Source organism: Mobula hypostoma, chromosome 2 (assembly GCF_963921235.1).
Source record: "Mobula hypostoma chromosome 2, sMobHyp1.1, whole genome shotgun sequence".
Taxonomy (NCBI): Eukaryota; Metazoa; Chordata; class Chondrichthyes; order Myliobatiformes; family Myliobatidae; genus Mobula; species Mobula hypostoma.
In genome coordinates this window covers 105293043-105312151 of record NC_086098.1, presented here as the reverse complement: position 1 = coordinate 105312151, position 19109 = coordinate 105293043, and the positions used below count along the sequence as shown (strand labels likewise).

The window sequence follows — 19109 nt, the reverse complement described above, 5'->3', positions numbered from 1 at the left end:
TGGGAGAGAAATTTATTTGTCAAATATTTAGGTAAGCCCAATACATAATTTGAATGTCAAATGAACCTCAGTATGCTACCTTAGTGCTTGGAAACTTGACAAAGTATTCACAAAGAAATACGTATCATATTACGTCCTGCTGGTAAAATAATTCTGTGGTTCTTATTTAAACTGGTCTACTCACAGAATGAGATGAGAAAATAACATTCTTCCAACACTTTGATAAATGAAGATAGAAACTAAAACACAATATTCTCACATATTAAATAAAATTAAGCCTGCTTTCAACATACACTGCTCTGTGATCAATCACCATTTTAAGTCTATATTTACTTACACACCTGAACTGTGGAACTGATCTCTGCAGCAAATCCTCCTGTTATTGGAGCTTCATGGCTAATAAGCAACCTTCCAGTTTTTGCAACAGACTAAAATAAAAGGAAAAGAAAATTATTTGTCACATAAATACACAATGTGGAACATTATGGCATAAAGTGTAAGCAAATTACGGAATCCTGTTACTTTACAATGGAAAGACAAATCAGAGAGTGACTCAAAATAGTGGAAAGAAGCCTTGCAGAGAACTGGCATTGCATGGCATCACATTTATGCCCACTGTGTAATTCAATTTCTATAAAAAAGTGGATGAATAGAATCATATCAGTTGTAAAGCGGTGCTTCATGATTTATGTTCTGGGTCCCCTGTCCACTGGGTATATGAACAGACAGAGGGAAATTCAGACATAAGCAATATCTCAAATAACTAGCAAAGTCATAGAATGATAAAACACTACAGCACAGAAACAGGCCCTTCAGCCTATCTAGTCTGTGCTGAGCCATTAATCTGCCTAGTCCCATCAAGCTGCACCAAGACCACAGCCCTCTATACTGCTCCCATTAATGTACCTATCCAAATTTCTCTTAAATGTTGAAATCGATCCCACATTCACCACTTGTGCTGGCAGCTCACTCCACACTCTCACAACCAACAGAGTGAAGGAGTTCCTCCTCATGTTCCCCATAAATATTACAACTTTCACCCTTAACTCATGGCATCCAGTAGTAGTCTCACCCAATCTCAGTGGAAAAAGCCTACTTGCATTTACCCTAACCATACACCTCATAACTTTGCATACCTCTATCAAATCTCCCCTCAATCTTCCATATTCTAAGGAATAAAGTACTAACCTATTCAACCTTTCCCTATAACTCAGGTCTTCATGTCCCAGCAACATCCTTGTAAATTTTCTCTTCACCCTTTCAATCTTATTTACATATCTCCTGTAGGCAGATAATGAAAACTGCACACTATACTACAAACTAGGCCTCACCAACATCTTAATCAATTTTCAACATAGCATCCCAACTCTTGTACTCGATACATTGATTTATATTGAGTGTTATATTTATAATAACTAGCAAAATATATTTGGATACAATTTCTATCAATTGTAGGCTACTGTACAAACTCTAGATTTGACTACATTCCTCTAATGGTCCCTGGCAGACCACTCCTCGAACTTTCGAACATAACTTGCCCCTATATATTATCAAGCCCTGCCATTTCAATCAATGAACTTTACCATATTTGCAGGCTCACCTTGAGCTCTCATCCTGCCAATTTCTGCCTCCTATTTTCACATAGGCGTACAATACTCTGGTTCTCTTGTACAAATGATTTTCTGAGCAGCAGACCTGGGAACGAAGTGCAAACTGGCCTGCTAAGTACCAGCTGACTAATTTGCACTGATACTTTCTGGGTTCATTTAGCTTCTGAGTTCAGTCTTTTACCTTATTCTCAGCCCAAGGTAAAACTGGTGAAAATACGATTAAAGAACTCAATATATACTGTATGTCATCGTCCTTCAATGATAATCATCTCCGAAAATCTTCCAGATTTTAAATTTAGCAATGACATTAAAGACCAGCTAATCAAATACAGTGCTATAGTTATTAATCTTTTAATAAATAATAGATAAGATATCTTCAATGGCTATTGTATATTTATGGATATTTGATGCCATATTCCCTACTGAAGTACAGCTTAATAGCAGAGTTAACGAGCCTCTCTTTTGCAAGGAACTATAAAAGGTCTAACAATTCAAAATCCCATTGAATATAATAAATTATGCATAAACAAGTACTGTCAAATGATTTTGACTGTAACCAGTAAACCACAGAAAAGTTCATTTTACAAATAAGCTTTGAATCATTCAATGATGCTTTCTATCATAAAACCCACCCTGCCTGTTTGTACTCTTAATCATTATATTCAATTGTTTAATTCTTTGATAATTAACTATTTACTTTGCTTATAAAATGAGTTATGTTTACAACTGGTTTAATAACAATGAATTCCACACTTTAACTGACTCCTGTAATTATTCATTTCTCCAATTCCCTCTTCAATACTTCTGTGAGTTTCTATCATTTTTATCTTTGGATTATAACCAAAACAGTGGGAACAATTGATATTTACCTTGTAAAAAATTCAAAGGAGTTGAAGATAATAGAAATGTAGAGGAAGAAAGTGCAATATCCAAAGATTAGAAAACATGACATCACTTTATCAAAAAAGATTGATTGCTACAGTCCATTTATTACTTGGTTCAATTTTCTTACATAGAACATAGAATATAGAATAGTACAGCACATTAGAGGCCCTTCGGCCCACAATGTTGTGCCGACTCTCAAACCCTGCCTCCCATATAACCCCCCCACCTTAAATTCCTCCATATACCTGTCTAGTAGTCTCTTAAACTTCACTAGTGTATCTGCCTCCACCACTGACTCAGGCAGTGCATTCCACGCACCAACCACTCTCTGAGTAAAAAACCTTCCTCTAATATCCCTCTTGAACTTTCTACCCCATACCTTAAAGCCATGTCCTCTTGTATTGAGCAGTGGTGCCCTGGGGAAGAGGCGCTGGCTATCCACTCTACCTATTCCTCTTATTATCTTGTACACCTCTATCATGTCTCCTCTTATTCTCCTTCTCTCCAAAGAGTAAAGCCCTAGCTCCCTTAATCTCTGATCATAATGCATACTCTCTAAACCAGGCAGCATCCTGGTAAATCTCCTCTGTACCCTTTCCAATGCTTCCACATCCTTCCTTTAGTGAGGCGACCAGAACTGGACACAGTACTCCAAGTGTGGCCTAACCAGAGTTTTATAGAGCTGCATCATTACATCGTGACTCTTAAACCCTATCCCTCGACTTATGAAAGCCAACACCCCATAAGCTTTCTTAACTACCCTATCTACCTGTGAGGCAACTTTCAGGGATCTGTGGACATGTACCCCCAGATCCCTTTGCTCCTCCACACTACCAAGTATCCTGCCATTTACTTTGTACTCTGCCTTGGAGTTTGTCCTTCCAAAGTGTACCACCTCACACTTATCCAGGTTGAATTCCATCTGCCACTTCTCAGCCCACTTCTGCATCCTATCAATGTCTCTCTGCAATCTTTGACAATCCTCTACACTATCTACAACACCACCAACCTTTGTGTCGTCTGCAAACTTGCCAACCCATCCTTCTACCCCCACATCCAGGTCGTTAATAAAAATCACGAAAGGTAGAGGTCCCAGAACAGATCCTTGTGGGACACCATTAGTCACAACCCGACAATCTGAATGGACTCCCTCCACCACAATCCTCTGCCTTCTGCAAGCAAATCAATTCTGAATCCACCTGGCCAAACTTCTCCGGATCCCATGTCTTCTGACTTTCTGAATAAGCCCACCATGTGGAACCTTGTCAAATGCCTTACTAAAATCCATGTAGATCACATCCACTGCACTACCCTCATCTATATGCCTGGTCACCTCCTCAAAGAACTTTATCAGGCTTGTTAGACATGATCTGCCCTTCACAAAGCCATGCTGACTGTCCCTGATCAGACCATGATTCTCTAAGTGCCCATAGATCCTATCTCTAAGAATCTTTTCCAACAGCTTTCCCACCACAGACGTAAAGGTCACTGGTCTATAATTACCCGGACTATCCCTACTACCTTTTTTGAACAAGGGGACAACATTCGCCTCCCTCCAATCCTCCGGTACCATTTCCGTAGACAACGAGGACATAAAGATCCTAGCCAGAGGCTCAGCAATCTCTTCCCTCGCCTTGTGGAGCAGCCTGGGGAATATTCGGTCAGGCCTCGGGGACTTATCCGCCCTAATGTATTTTAACAACTCCAACGCCTCCTCTCCCTCAATATCAACATGCTCCAGAACATCAACCTTACTCATATTGTCCTCACCATCATCTGTAGCCACAACCATTAGCACTTTGACTTTTTTATATATCTCTTGTTCAAGAGAACAGTAAGACAAATCACTTCTCTTCATAAAAGGAGTCTGAAAGCTACCTTCCTAAAAGAAAATGAAACATGTTACTTCTACATATTTCAAAATACCTTCTCAAATGATAGTGGAGCAGTATTTACAACATAAGACATTTATCTTAGTTTCAAAGGACATTTGGATTCAACCCTGATATCACTTTTATCCAAGCTTTTAAGTTATTAGGTTCAGAAAAGTTAATAACATAGTGTGATAGTTGTCTCAAGATCTATTCTTCTGAGATTTCAGTTCAGCTTCCTCACTACATTGGTACTGATGTCTAAAAGAAAATCTGAACTTATGGACCATGTAACCATTTAAAATGGAAAAATAAAGCGATCTACTGGTATCAAGATATAGGCATTACATCTAATTAATATATTCTGACTACCAACATGGAAGGAACAGTGCATTCCACAGCACTTCCAACTGAAAGCCTCCACTTAAATGCTAGCTCTTCTTTCATTTCATATGCAGTGCAATAACAATAGCAATATCAGTTACATTTATCTATCAGCTGCAATGGAACAAGAATATTTGATGGAGCTTTGTCAAACAAAAAAAATGCACTGAAAAAATGTTAGGGTAGACAAAATAAGTAAGTGTTCTCGAAGGAGGAAAAACTGGAGTAATGGAAAAGGACATGGAGAATAGTGAGAGCAGTGGAGGTATGCTAATATGCTAGGCTATTTTAAGATCAAGGAGGATATCCCAGTTTATTGAAAGAGGTGAAAGAAGATTGCCAGGCAAGAATGAAGAAATTTGCATCCTTACCAGCAACAGAGAAGGTCACACACAAAGGACCAGAGAATAGCCAATGCTGGTGCTTTGTTCAAGAAAATAGGGATAATCCAGGAAATTATTGGCTGGTGAGCTTCATGTACAGGTAGGGAGCTACAGAAGAGGATGCTCAGGGATAGAATTTACTTGCATTAGAAAAAATATGTCCTAATTAGGACAGTCAGCATGGCTCTATGTGGCAAATGCAAGGTCTTACAAACTTAAATTGAGTTTGTTGAGGAAGTGACAAAAATGACTGATGAGGGTAGCTCACTTAGTCCCTCAACACCTCTCCTTTGGTCAAGAAAACACAGTAGCATCTCCACTTCATGAGGAGATAGAGGCATGTGCCACCCCACTCCCCCAAAATTTAATCGATTTCTACAGGAGCACCATCAAGAGTATCCTGACCAGCTACATCACTGTGCAATGAGGGATTTGCAAGACATCTGATCTTAAGTCTCTACAAAGCAAGGATGAGTGAGAGGATCATCAGGGTTCCTCTTCCACCCATTAGAGATATTTATCAAGGGAACTTAGCATTGTCAATGAGCCCACCCATCCATCCAACAACCTGTCTGACCCCCTACCATCAGGCAGGAGGTATCATAGCATTAGCAGAACTATTAGGGTGAGAACAGCTTCTTACCACAGGCAATAAGATTATTTAAATCCCTGCCACCACCCAGCTCTCATCACATATGAAGTGCCAGTAGCATTATACTGGTTACTTTTTTTTTAAACTTGAATTGTTACTGTTCATTTTATTTGTGGTACAGGTCGACCTTCACTAATCCGACTACCTGTAATCCAGTTCCTTCAATAATCCACACTGATTTCAAATTTTCCGGGCCATCGTACCAATCTGCTGCGCATTGTTTTGGTTGCACTAGATCTGTTCACATGTTGCTGCGCTCTGGTAAGCACAGACAGGCGATTTCTGCTTCTTTTCCTGCATTTAATATCATTTGCATGAGGCACGGCCACCCTGCACCCACCCGTCTCACCCGCCAGCAGCGGGGGAGCTGGTGCGCGCTGGGTCGGTCTGCCTTCTCACCCGCCTGCCGGCAGTCACGCACTGCCCTCCGGCGTCGCTCGGCCCACGCTCTGTTCTCTTCTGCTTACAACCTCAGATGAGATGTGGCGACCCACTGAATTTAAGCATATTACTAAGCAGAGAAAAAAACTAACAAGAAACAATGTAGTCTTTGGGGTAACTGCAAGTCTGTGTCTTTGCTATTGCTTACCTCACGCTTGACAGCTGGTAGTGGGTGCGCTTCATTTTTTGCCGGTGGGGAGGGAGGATTGTTGCTTACTGCCACTTATGCACGGGAGGGAGGGGGCACTCCTCTGTTTTCATAGATGGTTGCGAAGAAAAAGCATTTCAGGATGTATATTGTTTACATTTCTCTGACATTAAATGAACCTTTGAATCCTTTGATATTTTAAAGGTATGATGAGGTAGTTAGCTATTGCTTAAAGTGATCCTTCTGTAATTCAGCATTTTCATAAATCCGGCACTCCTCAGGTCCCAATGGTGCCGGATTTTAGAAGGTCGACCTGTACTTACTATTTGTTCATTTAGTTGTGGTAATATTACTTTATATGTTATGTGTGTGAGTTATATGTACTGAGTTGCACACATTTAGTCTGGAGGAATATTGTTTCATTTGCCAGTATACATACATACAGTTGAATGACAATAAACTGAACTTGAACATGGACAGCGGATGTTGTCTACATGGACTTTAATAAGGCATTGACAAGTTAGACCGATCCAGAAAGTTACGAGGCATGGGATACATAGTGACTTGGTAGTTCAGATTCTGAACTGGCTTTACCATAGAAGACAGACAGTAGTAGTGGAAGTCTGGCTATTATTCTGGCTGAAGGACTGTGACTACTGGTGTTCTGCAGGTTTATAATATATATCAATGACTTAAATGAAAACCTATATGGGTGAGTTACTACTTGTAGATGACACAAAGAATGGTGGAGATATGAACAACGTAGGATATAGCAGAATGCAGACTGGTTACAGATATGGGCAGTGAAATGGTAGATATAGATCAATATGAGCATGCATAGTGTTACACTCTGACAAGTTGAATGTAAGGGAACAATATACAAGTCCAAAGTCACTGAAAGCAGCCACACAAGTAGATAGGGTGATAAAGAAGGCATCTGGAAAGCTTGCTTTCAGTAGTTGGAACAACAAAAGTAAGGAAATCATAGATCAACTACATAAATCATGAGTCCTGCTGAAGCATTTCGGCCTGAAACGTCAACTGCTTTACTTTACTTTATTGTCGCCAAACAATTGACACTAGAGCGTACAATCATCACAGCGAAATTTGATTCTGCGCTTCACTCTACCTGGAGTACAAATCGATAGTAAATATTCAAAATTTAAATTATAAATCATAAGTAGAAAACAGAAAAGGGGAATTAAGGTAGTGAAAAAAAACCGAGAGGCAGGTCCGGATATTTGGAGGGTAGGGTCCAGATCCGGGTCAGGATCCGTTCAGCCATCTTATCACAGTTGGAAAGAAGCTGTTCCCAAATCTGGCCGTACGAGTCTTCAAGCTCCTGAGCCTTCTCCCAGACGGAAAAGGGACGAAAAATGTGTTGGCTGGGTGGGTCGTGTCCTTGATTATCCTGGCAGCACTGCTCCGACAGCGTGCGGTGTAAAGTGGGTCCAAGGACGGAAGATTGGTTTGTGTGATGACCTGGGCCATGTTCACGATCTTCTGCAGCTTCTTCTGGTCTTTGACAGGACAACTTCCATACCAGGTTGCGATGCACCCTCGAAGAATGCTTTCTATGGTGCATTTATAAAAATTAGTGAGGGTTTTAGGGGACAGGCCAAATTTCTTTAGCTTTCTCAGGAAGTAAAGGTGCTGGTGGGCCTTCTTGGCAGTGGACTCTGCTTGGCTGGACCAAGTCAGGTCATTTGTGATATTGACCCCGATGAACTTAAAGCTTCTGACCTGTTCCATTTGCACACCACTGATATAAATGGGGTCATGCAGTCCGCTACTCCTTCTGATGTCAACGGCCAATTCCTTCGTCTTGCTGACGTTGAGGGATAGGTTATTGTCTTCGCACCATGACAATTCCCTTCCATAAATGCTCCTTGATTAGCTGAGTTCCTCCAGCATTTATGCGTGCTAGTAAAAAACTGGTAGACCATACTTGGAGTACTATGTGCAATTCTGGCTGCCTCATTACAGGAGGAGGTGGAGGTTTAAAAAGATGTTGTCTCAATCAGAGGCTATGATGAGCTATGAAGCAAGGCAGCTAAAATTGCCTTAGGTTGAGGAAGATTTGGTAGAACCTTATAACATTAGAGAACGCAAAGACAGAGTAGATAGTCACAACCTGATGTAGTGCACATACATTTAAGATGAGAGGGGAAAGGTTTAAAGGATATGCTGGGCAAGTTTTATTTCATACAGAAAGTGGAATGTGCTGCCAGAGGTAATAGTGAAACTCATTAGCGTAATGTGTTCAAGAGGGTGTCTGAAAGACACATAAAACTTAGAAGAGAGATATGGGTGATATAGAGATAAGAGAGATTTAACTTAATTTGACATCGTGTTCCATGTAGAAACTATGGTCTGAGTCGCCTGCTCCTATGCTGTACTATCCAGTTACAGCCAATGATGGAGTGATTAAGTTCAAATAAAAACAAGAAATTATGGAGCATGGATATTTTGCAGGGTTACAAGTCTGTAGCTGATAGAGGTAAAAAATATGGAGGGATTTGTAAGTAAATATGAAAACTTTAAAACTTAAGTCGATAACCTAAGCAACATGTAGATCAACAAGAATGAAGAAGAATCAATAACAGAATACATGCAACACAAAGAAACCCTCAAATTAAGGAGGGTTTAAAAAAATGATTCTAACCACAAGTTCATTGGAATAATTTAAGAGCAATATTCAAAGTTTGGAATTTTGGTAGTGGAAAAATACTGCTGAAAGATCAAACACATAAAGAAGTACTTTGGTCTGCCCAGAATGTCATCCAGCACAATGAGATGCTCGTAAGGGAACACTGCCAATGGGCACATTCAAAGGCTGCATGAATATATTCTGGGGACTGGGTGAAGCCAATGCACAGATTTAGTAACGAAGAACTACAGTCTAAGGCCCTTCCGTATGTCCCATTCGGCATGTCACCATTGACACTAACCAATTTTTATAGATGCATCACTGAAAGTACCCTATCCTGATGTATCGTGGCTTCCTGAGACGCGAGATTTTCTTTGTTGTACTGTATTTCATTATACCCTTTAACCAATAAATAGAATCAAAAGTATGATTTTTCAATTTACATTCTAAATACTCATAGGATGCATATTTCAAAAATAAAACATTCAAGGTGCTACGCAGCTTTCAAGATGTGTAAATATGTCCTGCTCAAAGCAATAATTGGTCCGCACAGATGTTAAAAACAGAGGGAACATTAATTCTAACTGGTTGCATCACTGTCTGGTATGGAGACACAAATGCATAGGATCGATTGGAAAACGCTGCAGAGGGTTGGAAACTTAGCCAGCTTCATCTTGGTCACCAGCCTCCCCACTATCAAGGACATCTTCAAACTGTGATGCCTCAAGAAGGTCACATCTATCACGAAGGGCCCTCACATCCAAGAAATGCCCTCCTTTCATTACTACCATCAGGGAGGAGGTATGCGAGTCTGAAGATCTACACATGTTTTAGGAATATCTTTCTCTCCTCCAGTATCAGATTTCTAAACAGCCCATGAACCAATGCACAATACCACACTATTTTATGTTTTATCTGCTAGCAATGCACATATTCCATGGATTCCTGGGATAGATCATGCAAACACTGCAGTACTAATTTTAAGGCTGTACACCAACTTACACCAACAGTTGAAGAGAATCAGTTCAGTCCAGCAATTGTGCTGCTCAGACTGCACTGTTATGATATCTGTGTTCAAAGTTCCATAGGGTAATAATAAAATTACTTACTTTGTTGTTTGCATGTGGGCTAAGGAAGAAAAAAAAGCTCTTTTTCAAAAGTATCTGGTGAATTACATACTGTATAAGATGAATTAACAAATTTCAGTTAAGTAGTTTAGAAAAATGATTTGTTGCATTTTATTTCCAAATGACTACATCTCAATTTAATCCATATAGTTTACTGAATGCAAGATAGGGCTCTATAACTTTATACCTTGCATTAGTGAATTTTGATTTCTTAGATGTTTTGGATATTTGGTTTCTTTTTTTTTAACTCGTCTATTTCTCTAAATTCATATCTTGCCTACATTGTTTTCTTCATATTCCATTATTTCCTGCTTTTCTTTGGATGTTCATTTAAAAGTTTTATCTTCCCTCCCATCTGTGCTTTCTTTCTACTATATCTGTTCTTAATTTCTGGTAATTTGCAGATAATACTGGAGAATTTTTGCAACTAAACTGCAATAGCAGGCAGCAAAACAATGGGAGTAAGAGAAATTAACAAAGCTGAAAATAGTATTTTTAAGTCATGCCTTTGTATTTTTAAACAATGCCTGTAATAATATCAGCATGGATATTTGTTTTAATTGTGGGAAAAGGTCTGCTGGCCATTTTGAGTGTTATTATATTCGCGGGAAAAAGAACTCACTAAAACAGCTATCTAGTGAATCCATAATGCATGCACATATAACATCTAAATTCTGAATATATTTTAAATGGGGTTGAAAATACATGTGTGTGGTGCAAGTTCATGTTGTTAAAAAGTCCTGATATTAAATTTTGGGTTTCATATTCATTTTTTCTTTTTCCACAAGTTTATCCTTGTGGATTTCTATAATTATATATTGTTGAATCTGTTTCATGTTATTTTAGAATTTTGCTAGGAATCACTGAATCATAAACATTAAAGCAATTTCAGTTTGTTCTGCTCTTAACACTATTGGCTCCGGACTAGTTATTTACTTCTCATGTTTTGTAAAGTTTTTCTTGTCTTGTCTTGATTACAAATCCATTAAACTATCAACTACATTTAAATTAAATCTTTTGTTTGCTACTAAGATTTTAAACCTATGCAAATCATTGCTATCCGCAAATTCACGCTAATTTCAACCAACTATTTTCCAATTATCATAAAACAGTAAAGATATAACAGCAATTGTACAAAATTTCATTTATCTGGAGTACTTCGCCATGTATTCAACCTGAGCCTGAGGCTCTGGAGGGTTCCTATACTGTGGAAGACGCCCTGCCTCATCCCTGTGCCGAAGACGCTGCGCCCCAGCGACCTCAATGACTACAGACCGGTGGCATTGACCTCCCACATCATGAAGACCCTGGAGAGACTTGTTCTGCAGTTGCTCCGGCCTATGGTCAGGCCACACTTAGATCCCCTCCAATTCGTCTACCAGCCCCGACTAGGAGTTGAGGATGCCATCGTCTACCTGCTGAACCGTGTCTACGCCCACCTGGACAAGCCAGCGAGCACTGTGAGGGTCATGTTTTTTTGACTCCTCCAGTGCGTTCAACACCATCCGCCCTGCTCTGCTGGGGGAGAAGCTGACAGTGATGCAGGTGGATGCTTCTCTGGTATCATGGATTCTTGATTACCTGACTGGCAGACCACAGTACGTGTGCTTGCAACACTGTGTGTCCGACAGAGTGAACAGCAGCACTGGGACTCCACAGGGGACTGTCTTGTCTCCCTTTCTCTTCACCATTTACACCTCGGACTTCAACTACTGCACAGAATCTTGTCATCTTCAGAAGTTTTCTGATGACTCTGCCATAGTTGGATGCATCAGCAAGGGAGATGAGGCTGAGTACAGGGCTATGGTAGGAAACTTTGTCACATGGTGTGAGCAGAATTATCTGCAGCTTAATGTGAAAAAGACTAAGGAGCTGGTGGTAGACCTGAGGAGAGCTAAGGTACCAGTGACCCCTGTTTCCATCCAGGGGGTCAGTGTGGACATGGTGGAGGATTACAAATACCTGGGATACGAATTGACAATAAACTGGACTAGTCAAAGAACACTGAGGGTGTCTACAAGAAGGGTCAGAGCCGTCTCTATTTCCTGAGGAGACTGAGGTCCTTTAATATCTGCCAGACGATGCTGAGGATGTTCTATGAGTCTGTGGTGGCCAGTGCTATCATGTTTGCTGTTGTGTGCTGGGGCAGCAGGCTGAGGGTAGCAGACACCAGCAGAATCAACAGACTCAGTCGTAAGGCCAGTGATTTTGTGGGGATGAAACTGGACTCTCTCACGGTGGTGTCTGAAAAGAAGATGCTGTCTAAGTTGCATGCCATCTTGGTCAATGTCTCCCATCCACTACATAATGTACTGGGTGGGCACAGGAGAGTACATTCAGCCAGAGACTCATTCCACTGAGATGCAGCACAGAGCGTCATAGGAAGTCATTCCTGCCTGTGGCCATCAAACTTTACAACTCCTCCCTTGGAGGGTCAGACACCCTGAGCCAACAGGCTGGTCCTGGACTTATTTCATAATTTACTGGCATAATTTACATATTACTGTTTAACTATAAACAGTATGGTTCCAAACAGCTGCAGGGATGTGGACTACAAATTACAACAGGAAATAGAAAAGGCTTGTCAGAAGGGCAGTGTTATGTTAATTGTGGGGGATTTTAACATGCGAGTAGATTGGGAAAATCAGGTCAGCACTGGATCTCAAGAGAGAGAATTTGTAGAATGTCTGCGAGATGGCTTTTTAGAACAGCTTGTTGTTGAGCCTACTAGGGGATCGGCTGTACTGGATTGGGTATTGTATAATGAACCGGAGGTGATTGGAGAGATTGAGGTGAAGGAACCCTTAGGAGGAAGTGATCATAACATGATTGAGTTCACTGTGAAATTAGAAAAAGAGAAGCCGAAATCTGATGTGTCGGTATTTCAATGGAGTAAAGGAAATTACAGTGGCATGAGAGAGGAACTGGCCAAAGTTGACTGGAAAGAGACACTGGCGGGAAAGACAGCAGAGCAGCAGTGGCTGGAGTTTATGCGAGAAATGAGGAATGTGCAAGACAGGTATATTCCAAAAAAGAAGAAATTTTCGAGTGGAAAAAGGATGCAACTGTGTTTGACAACAGAAGTCAAAGTCAAAGTTAAAGCAAAAGAGAAGGCATACAAGGAAGCAAAAATTAGTGGGAAGAGAGAGGATTGGGAAGTTTTTAAAACCTTACAAAAGGAAACTAAGAAGGTCATTAAGAGGGAAAAGATTAACTATGAAAGGAAGCTAGCAAATAATATCAAAGAGGATACTAAAAGCTCTTTCGAGTATATAAAGAGTAAAAAAACAGGTGAGAGTAGATATAGGACCGATAGAAAATGATGCTGGAAAAATTGTAATGGGAGATAAGGAGATGGTGGAGGAACTGAATGAGTATTTTACATCAGTCTTCACTGAGGAAGACATCAGCAGTATACTGGACACTCAAGGGTGGCAGGGAAGAGAAGTGTGCGCAGTCAAAATTACGACAGAGAAAGTACTCGGGAAGCTGAATAGGCTAAAGGTCGATAAATCTCCTGGACCAGATGGAATGCACCCTCGTGTTCTGAAGGAGGTAGCTGTGCAGATTGTGGAGGCATTAGCGATGATCTTTCAAAAGTCGATAGATTCTGGTATGGTTCCGGAGGACTGGAAGATTGCAAATGTCACTCCGCTATTTAAGAAGGGGGCAAGGAAGCAAAAAGGAAATTATAGACCTGTTAGCTTGACATCGGTGGTTGGGAAGTTGTTGGAGTCGATTGTCAAGGATGAGGTTACAGAGTATCTGGAGGCATATGACAAGATAGGCAGAACTCAGCATGGATTCCTTAAAGGAAAATCCTGCCTGACAAACCTATTACAATTATTTGAGGAAATTACCAGTAGGCTAGACAAGGGAGATGCAGTGGATGTTGGTTATTTGGATTTTCAGAAGGCCTTTGACAAGGTGCCAAACATGAGGCTACTTAACAAGATAAGAGCCCATGGAATTACGGGAAAGTTACATACATGGATAGAGCGTTGGCTGATTGGCAGGAAACAGAGAGTGGGAATAAAGGGATCCTATTCTGGTTGGCTGCCGGTTACCAGTGGTGTTCCGCAGGGATCAGTGTTGGGGCCGCTTCTTTTTACATTGTACATCAACGATTTGGATTATGGAATAGATAGCTTTGTAGCTAAGTTTGCTGACGATACGAAGATAGGTGGAGGGGCCGGTAGTGCTGAGGAAACGGAGAGTCTGCAGAGAGACTTGGATAGATTGGAAGAATGGGCAGAGAAGTGGCAAATGAAGTACAATGTTGGAAAGTGTATGGTTATGCACTTTGGCAGAAAAAATAAACTGGCAGACTATTATTTAAATGGGGAAAGAATTCAAAGTTCTGAGATGCAACGGGACTTGGGAGTCCTCGTACAGGATACCCTTAAAGTTAACCTCCAGGTTGAGTCAGTAGTGAAGAAGGCGAATGCAATGTTGGCATTCATTTCTGGAGGAATAGAGTATAGGAGCAGGGATGTGATGTTGAGGCTCTATAAGGCGCTGGTGAGACCTCACTTGGAGTACTGTGGGCAGTTTTGGTCTCCTTATTTAAGAAAGGATGTGCTGACATTGGAGAGGGTACAGAGAAGATTCACTAGAATGATTCCGGGAATGAGAGGGTTAACATATGAGGAACATTTGTCCGCTCTTGGACTGTATTCCTTGGAGTTTGGAAGAATGAGGGGAGACCTCATAGAAACATTTCGAATGTTAAAAGGCATGGACAGAGTGGATGTGGCAAAGTTGTTTCTCATGATGGGGGAGTCTAGTACGAGAGGGTATGACTTAAGGATTGAAGGGTGCCCTTTCAGAACAGAAATGCGAAGAAATTTTTTTAGTCAGAGGGTGGTGAATCTATGGAATTTGTTGCCACGGGCAGCAGTGGAGGCGAAGTCATTGGGTGTATTTAAGGCAGAGATTGATAGGTATCTGAGTAGCCAGGGCATCAAAAGTTATGGTGAGAAGGCAGGGGAGTGGGACCAAATAGGAGAAAATGGATCAGCTCATGATAAAATGGCGGGGCAGACTCAATGGGCCGAATGGCCTACTTCTGCTCCTTTGTCTTATGGTCTTATACATGTACATTATAAGCAACTCTGAACTGAAAACAAAAAGGGGAAGTACAGCTCTTCATTAACCAACCAATTCCATTTAGAAACATTCTCGCTTGAGGTTTAGGTCATAACTAGACAACGGGGTGACCCATTGGGGCACCCTTTGAGAGAAGGGTAGTGCAATCTGACGTGACCAGAATGAACATTAGATTTTCCTGAATGCTATTGGTATCGCTTTGCTTTGGAAACGGAAGTAGAAAACCTCAGTTTATTAAAGAAGAATGACGCACAACAAAGCAAATATAGCTGCTCCTCGTTTAACGAGGAACACCTTTGATGGCATCATTTCTGGTTTATCTGCCACCCTTCTGCCTCTCGTTGTCATTCTGGAGACGTGCAGTCCTTTCATCGCCGTCTCTTCATCTCTTCTGCTATTTGTTTTTTGTCTCTGATCCTGGAGACGTGCATTTCTCAGCTCCTTTGTCTCTTCCTCTCTCCTCCTTCTGTGCCTGTTTTTGTCATTCTGGAGACGTGCAACCCTTTCATCCCCTGTCTCCTCATCTCTTCTGCTGTTTGTTGTTTGTCTCTGATCCTGGAGATGTGCACGCCTCTCCTCCTCTGTCTCTTCTTCTCACATCTTTTTTTGTCCTGACTCTTTGATCCTGGAGCCATGTGGCTCTGGCCTCATCTGATTCTTGTTTTCTCCCTCGCCTTGCCGCTTCCCGACGGTGTTTGGCATCATCTCTTGACCATAATGTTTCCCCTTCCCTTTCCGCACAGCGTAACTAGGCTGACCACTTTTTTTTTACCCTAATGCTGGATAGAAGATGCAAAGCAGTAACACCAAAGGATGCTGATTATTCTTGATGATGTGGTTGGTGCTTTCCTTAATGGACATGATATAGCCACCGTTGTCCTTTCACTGCAGCAAAGGGTTTTATGGGTGTCTCGAAGTACGTCATTACAATAAGATTTAATTATCGCTTGTTGATGGGTGGCAGTTTGATTTGTCCTCCTGCACATGCTGATGGTGATTTGCAGAGTGTGACCCCTCAAAATAGAGTTGCCCTGCCCTTTTGCTCCGGTAGGTGTCGCTGCTGAGGCTGGCCGTGCGCATACGTCGGGCTATCACGTCCCGATTTCCATGATGGCAGATCAGCTCTCGGGTGAAAGTGAGCCTGTTGATTTTGCCGAATGAGCAATTTTATACGAATATATAACCCTGAACTTTGCCTGCATTCTAATTCAATTTAGCCAAAATAAGTGCGCTTGTAATGCACTGTTTGCACTAATTGGAGGTCACAAACAGACAGACAGAGCATGGCAGTTTTAGTAGTATATAGATTTCAGCTGGCCATCCATTTTTCTTCAGCTATTCCAGTTTCTAATTATTTTCATATATATGCCTATTGTAGGAATTAGCTAACACAAAATGGTCATCATATCTGCTCCCACAGGAGCTGGAGAACTTCCAAAAATTATCTAATTGAAACATTTATATATTTTTAATTAATTTTGCTGTCACAGCATCATTCAGACACACCAGCCCATAAATATCAATATGAATTCTGGTCCAAATTAATTCAAGTCACAACCATATCTCCTTGGAACTGCCCAAAATAAATATTCAGTAAATAATCAATATTTTCAATTAAGCATCTAATGAAATACAGGTGTCCCCCGCTTTAGAAATGTTCGCTTTTACAAAAGACCCTCATTAGTACCTATTTTCGCTAACCAAAAGAGGATTTTCGCTGTTACAAAAAAAGACGCCCGCTTTAACCTTGTGTTTACCCCGAGGAAGACTACCATGACTATGAAGCCTTGTGCGGGCAGGTGCGTGTGCGTGCGTGTACGTGCTGATTTTTTTTTTTTACAGATCAGTTTTGGCTAAATCTTCCCGTTTCTGTTAAGTGAAACTACACTGTAAATACATTATTTCTACCTCACATAGGCTGTGTATTTATCATATCATTCCTGCTTTTACTATATGTTGGTGTTATTTTTGGTTTTGTGCGCTATTTGGTATGATTTGGTAGGTTATTTTTTGGGTCGGGAACACTCAAAAATTTTTAACAGATAAATTAACGGGAATTGCTTCTTTGCCTTACAGCATTTCGGCTGACAAATGGTTTCACAGGAACGCTCTACCTTCGGATAGTGAGGGAAACTTGTAAATTTGATTAAAAGGAAATTTAAAAGACACTCAAATCCATTTATTAGTTCATTTAGATCTAAAAGACAACTTCACAATACATACTGAACAAAATAAAAATGAGGAAGGGTCAGCCAATTGTAGAAACTGATAGGTTCTTCAAGCTGCATTGTAGCTTCAAACTGCCTTTTGAAATTAATCAAGTAGCCTGTCACCAAGATGAAAATTCCACAAATCAATCACATTTTGAAGTCTTAAGGAACATTTGTGATGCACGGTCATTGACATTAACTCTGTCGCTCTTGACAAATTCTGCCTGACTTGTAACACCATCAACTCAATCATCTTCCCTGTACTCCGTTGATGTTACTGGCCATGTTTCCTGATTGTCCTTAGTTTGCAATAGCAGATATTGCAAGAGCCATGCTTGAAAAAAGTCGCTGGCTGAGGTTTTTGGCTGCTAGATGTTGATGATGAATTACACTATGGATTGTAATCAGACTTGGAATTTCTTTTTTTCATAAATGCCACTAAATCAGCATGGCAGCCTGTCATATATGGTGCTCCATCTGTTGCACAAGAAATCATGTTCCTAATCGGAATATTTTATCCTCCATATACATTTTGAGCTTGTCATAGATTGATTCTGTTATTTGTTTTTAACTTATTACAAAAGAGAATCACTTCATAAACTTACCCAGTTCTGATAAACAATGTCTCATTGAATCGCACAGTTGACTTCATTCAGTTACAAAGGCTGATTGATAAGTTTGTGGCCTAAAGTAGAAGAAATCAATTTTAGAAAACCTAGCATATTTATTTTTCCTACATTTACACACTTAGTCCAGCGGCCATGGAGCATATGGATCCCTTCTTTGTAGAAGTCGGCGTCTTGGACCTCCAGAAGTGGTCTACAACAGGGGTGATTGATAAGTTTGTGGCCTAAGGTAGAAGGAGATGAGATACTAACTTCAAACTTTCTGCATTTTCAATCAAAGAGCTGAACTGCACGTGCATGTAACGAGAGCTGTATAACTCATCTCCTTCTACCTTAGACCACGAACTTATCAATTACCCCTGCTGTGGACCACCTGGAGGTCCAAGACGCTCTTGTTACATGCACGTGCAGTTCAACTCGTTGAGTAATAATGCAGAAAGTCTGAAGTTAATAACTCATCTCCTTCTACCTTAGGGCACAAACTTATCAATCACACCTGCTGTGGACCACTTCTACAAAGAAGGGATCCAAATGCTCCACAACCGCTGGACTAAGTGTGTACATGCAGGAGGGGGCTATGTTGAAAAATAAATGCGCTAGGTTTTCTAAAATTGACTCCTTCTACCTTAGGCCACGAACTTATCAATCACCCCTTGTATATTCCAAATTCTGTTGAAAGGAATCATAGTTCTGTACACTTCAATACAACTAGTAAGTAGTTTATCCTCTTTAGCCACAGGTGAGGTCCCAGAGGACTGCAAACAGATAATATTATTCCTTTATTTAAGTAGGGCAGTAGAGATAAACCAGGAAATTACAGGCCAGTGAACCTTACATCATTGCTGAAAATTACTGAAGACTCTTAGGGAGAGAATTTACTTGTGCCTGTAAAGCATACATCTTAGGATACTGGCCCTCTGGTGAAGAGGTCATGCTTTACAAACTTAATTAAATTTTTTGATGATGAAGATGAAGATCATTGCTGAGGATAAGGTAGCAAATGCAAATACAGG

The 19109-nt window shown here is 40.7% G+C and overlaps 1 protein-coding gene across 1 annotated transcript in view; it reads right to left on the bottom strand.

The window, feature by feature from the left end:
- Nucleotides 1-19109, bottom strand: part of bckdhb (branched chain keto acid dehydrogenase E1 subunit beta) — a 254524-nt gene that overhangs the window by 81887 nt on the left and 153528 nt on the right. Inside the window, exon 9 of the mRNA XM_063040340.1 lies at nucleotides 342-428. Within this exon, the coding sequence (XP_062896410.1) occupies nucleotides 342-428 (87 nt within the window). The remainder of the gene's footprint in view (nucleotides 1-341; nucleotides 429-19109) is intronic.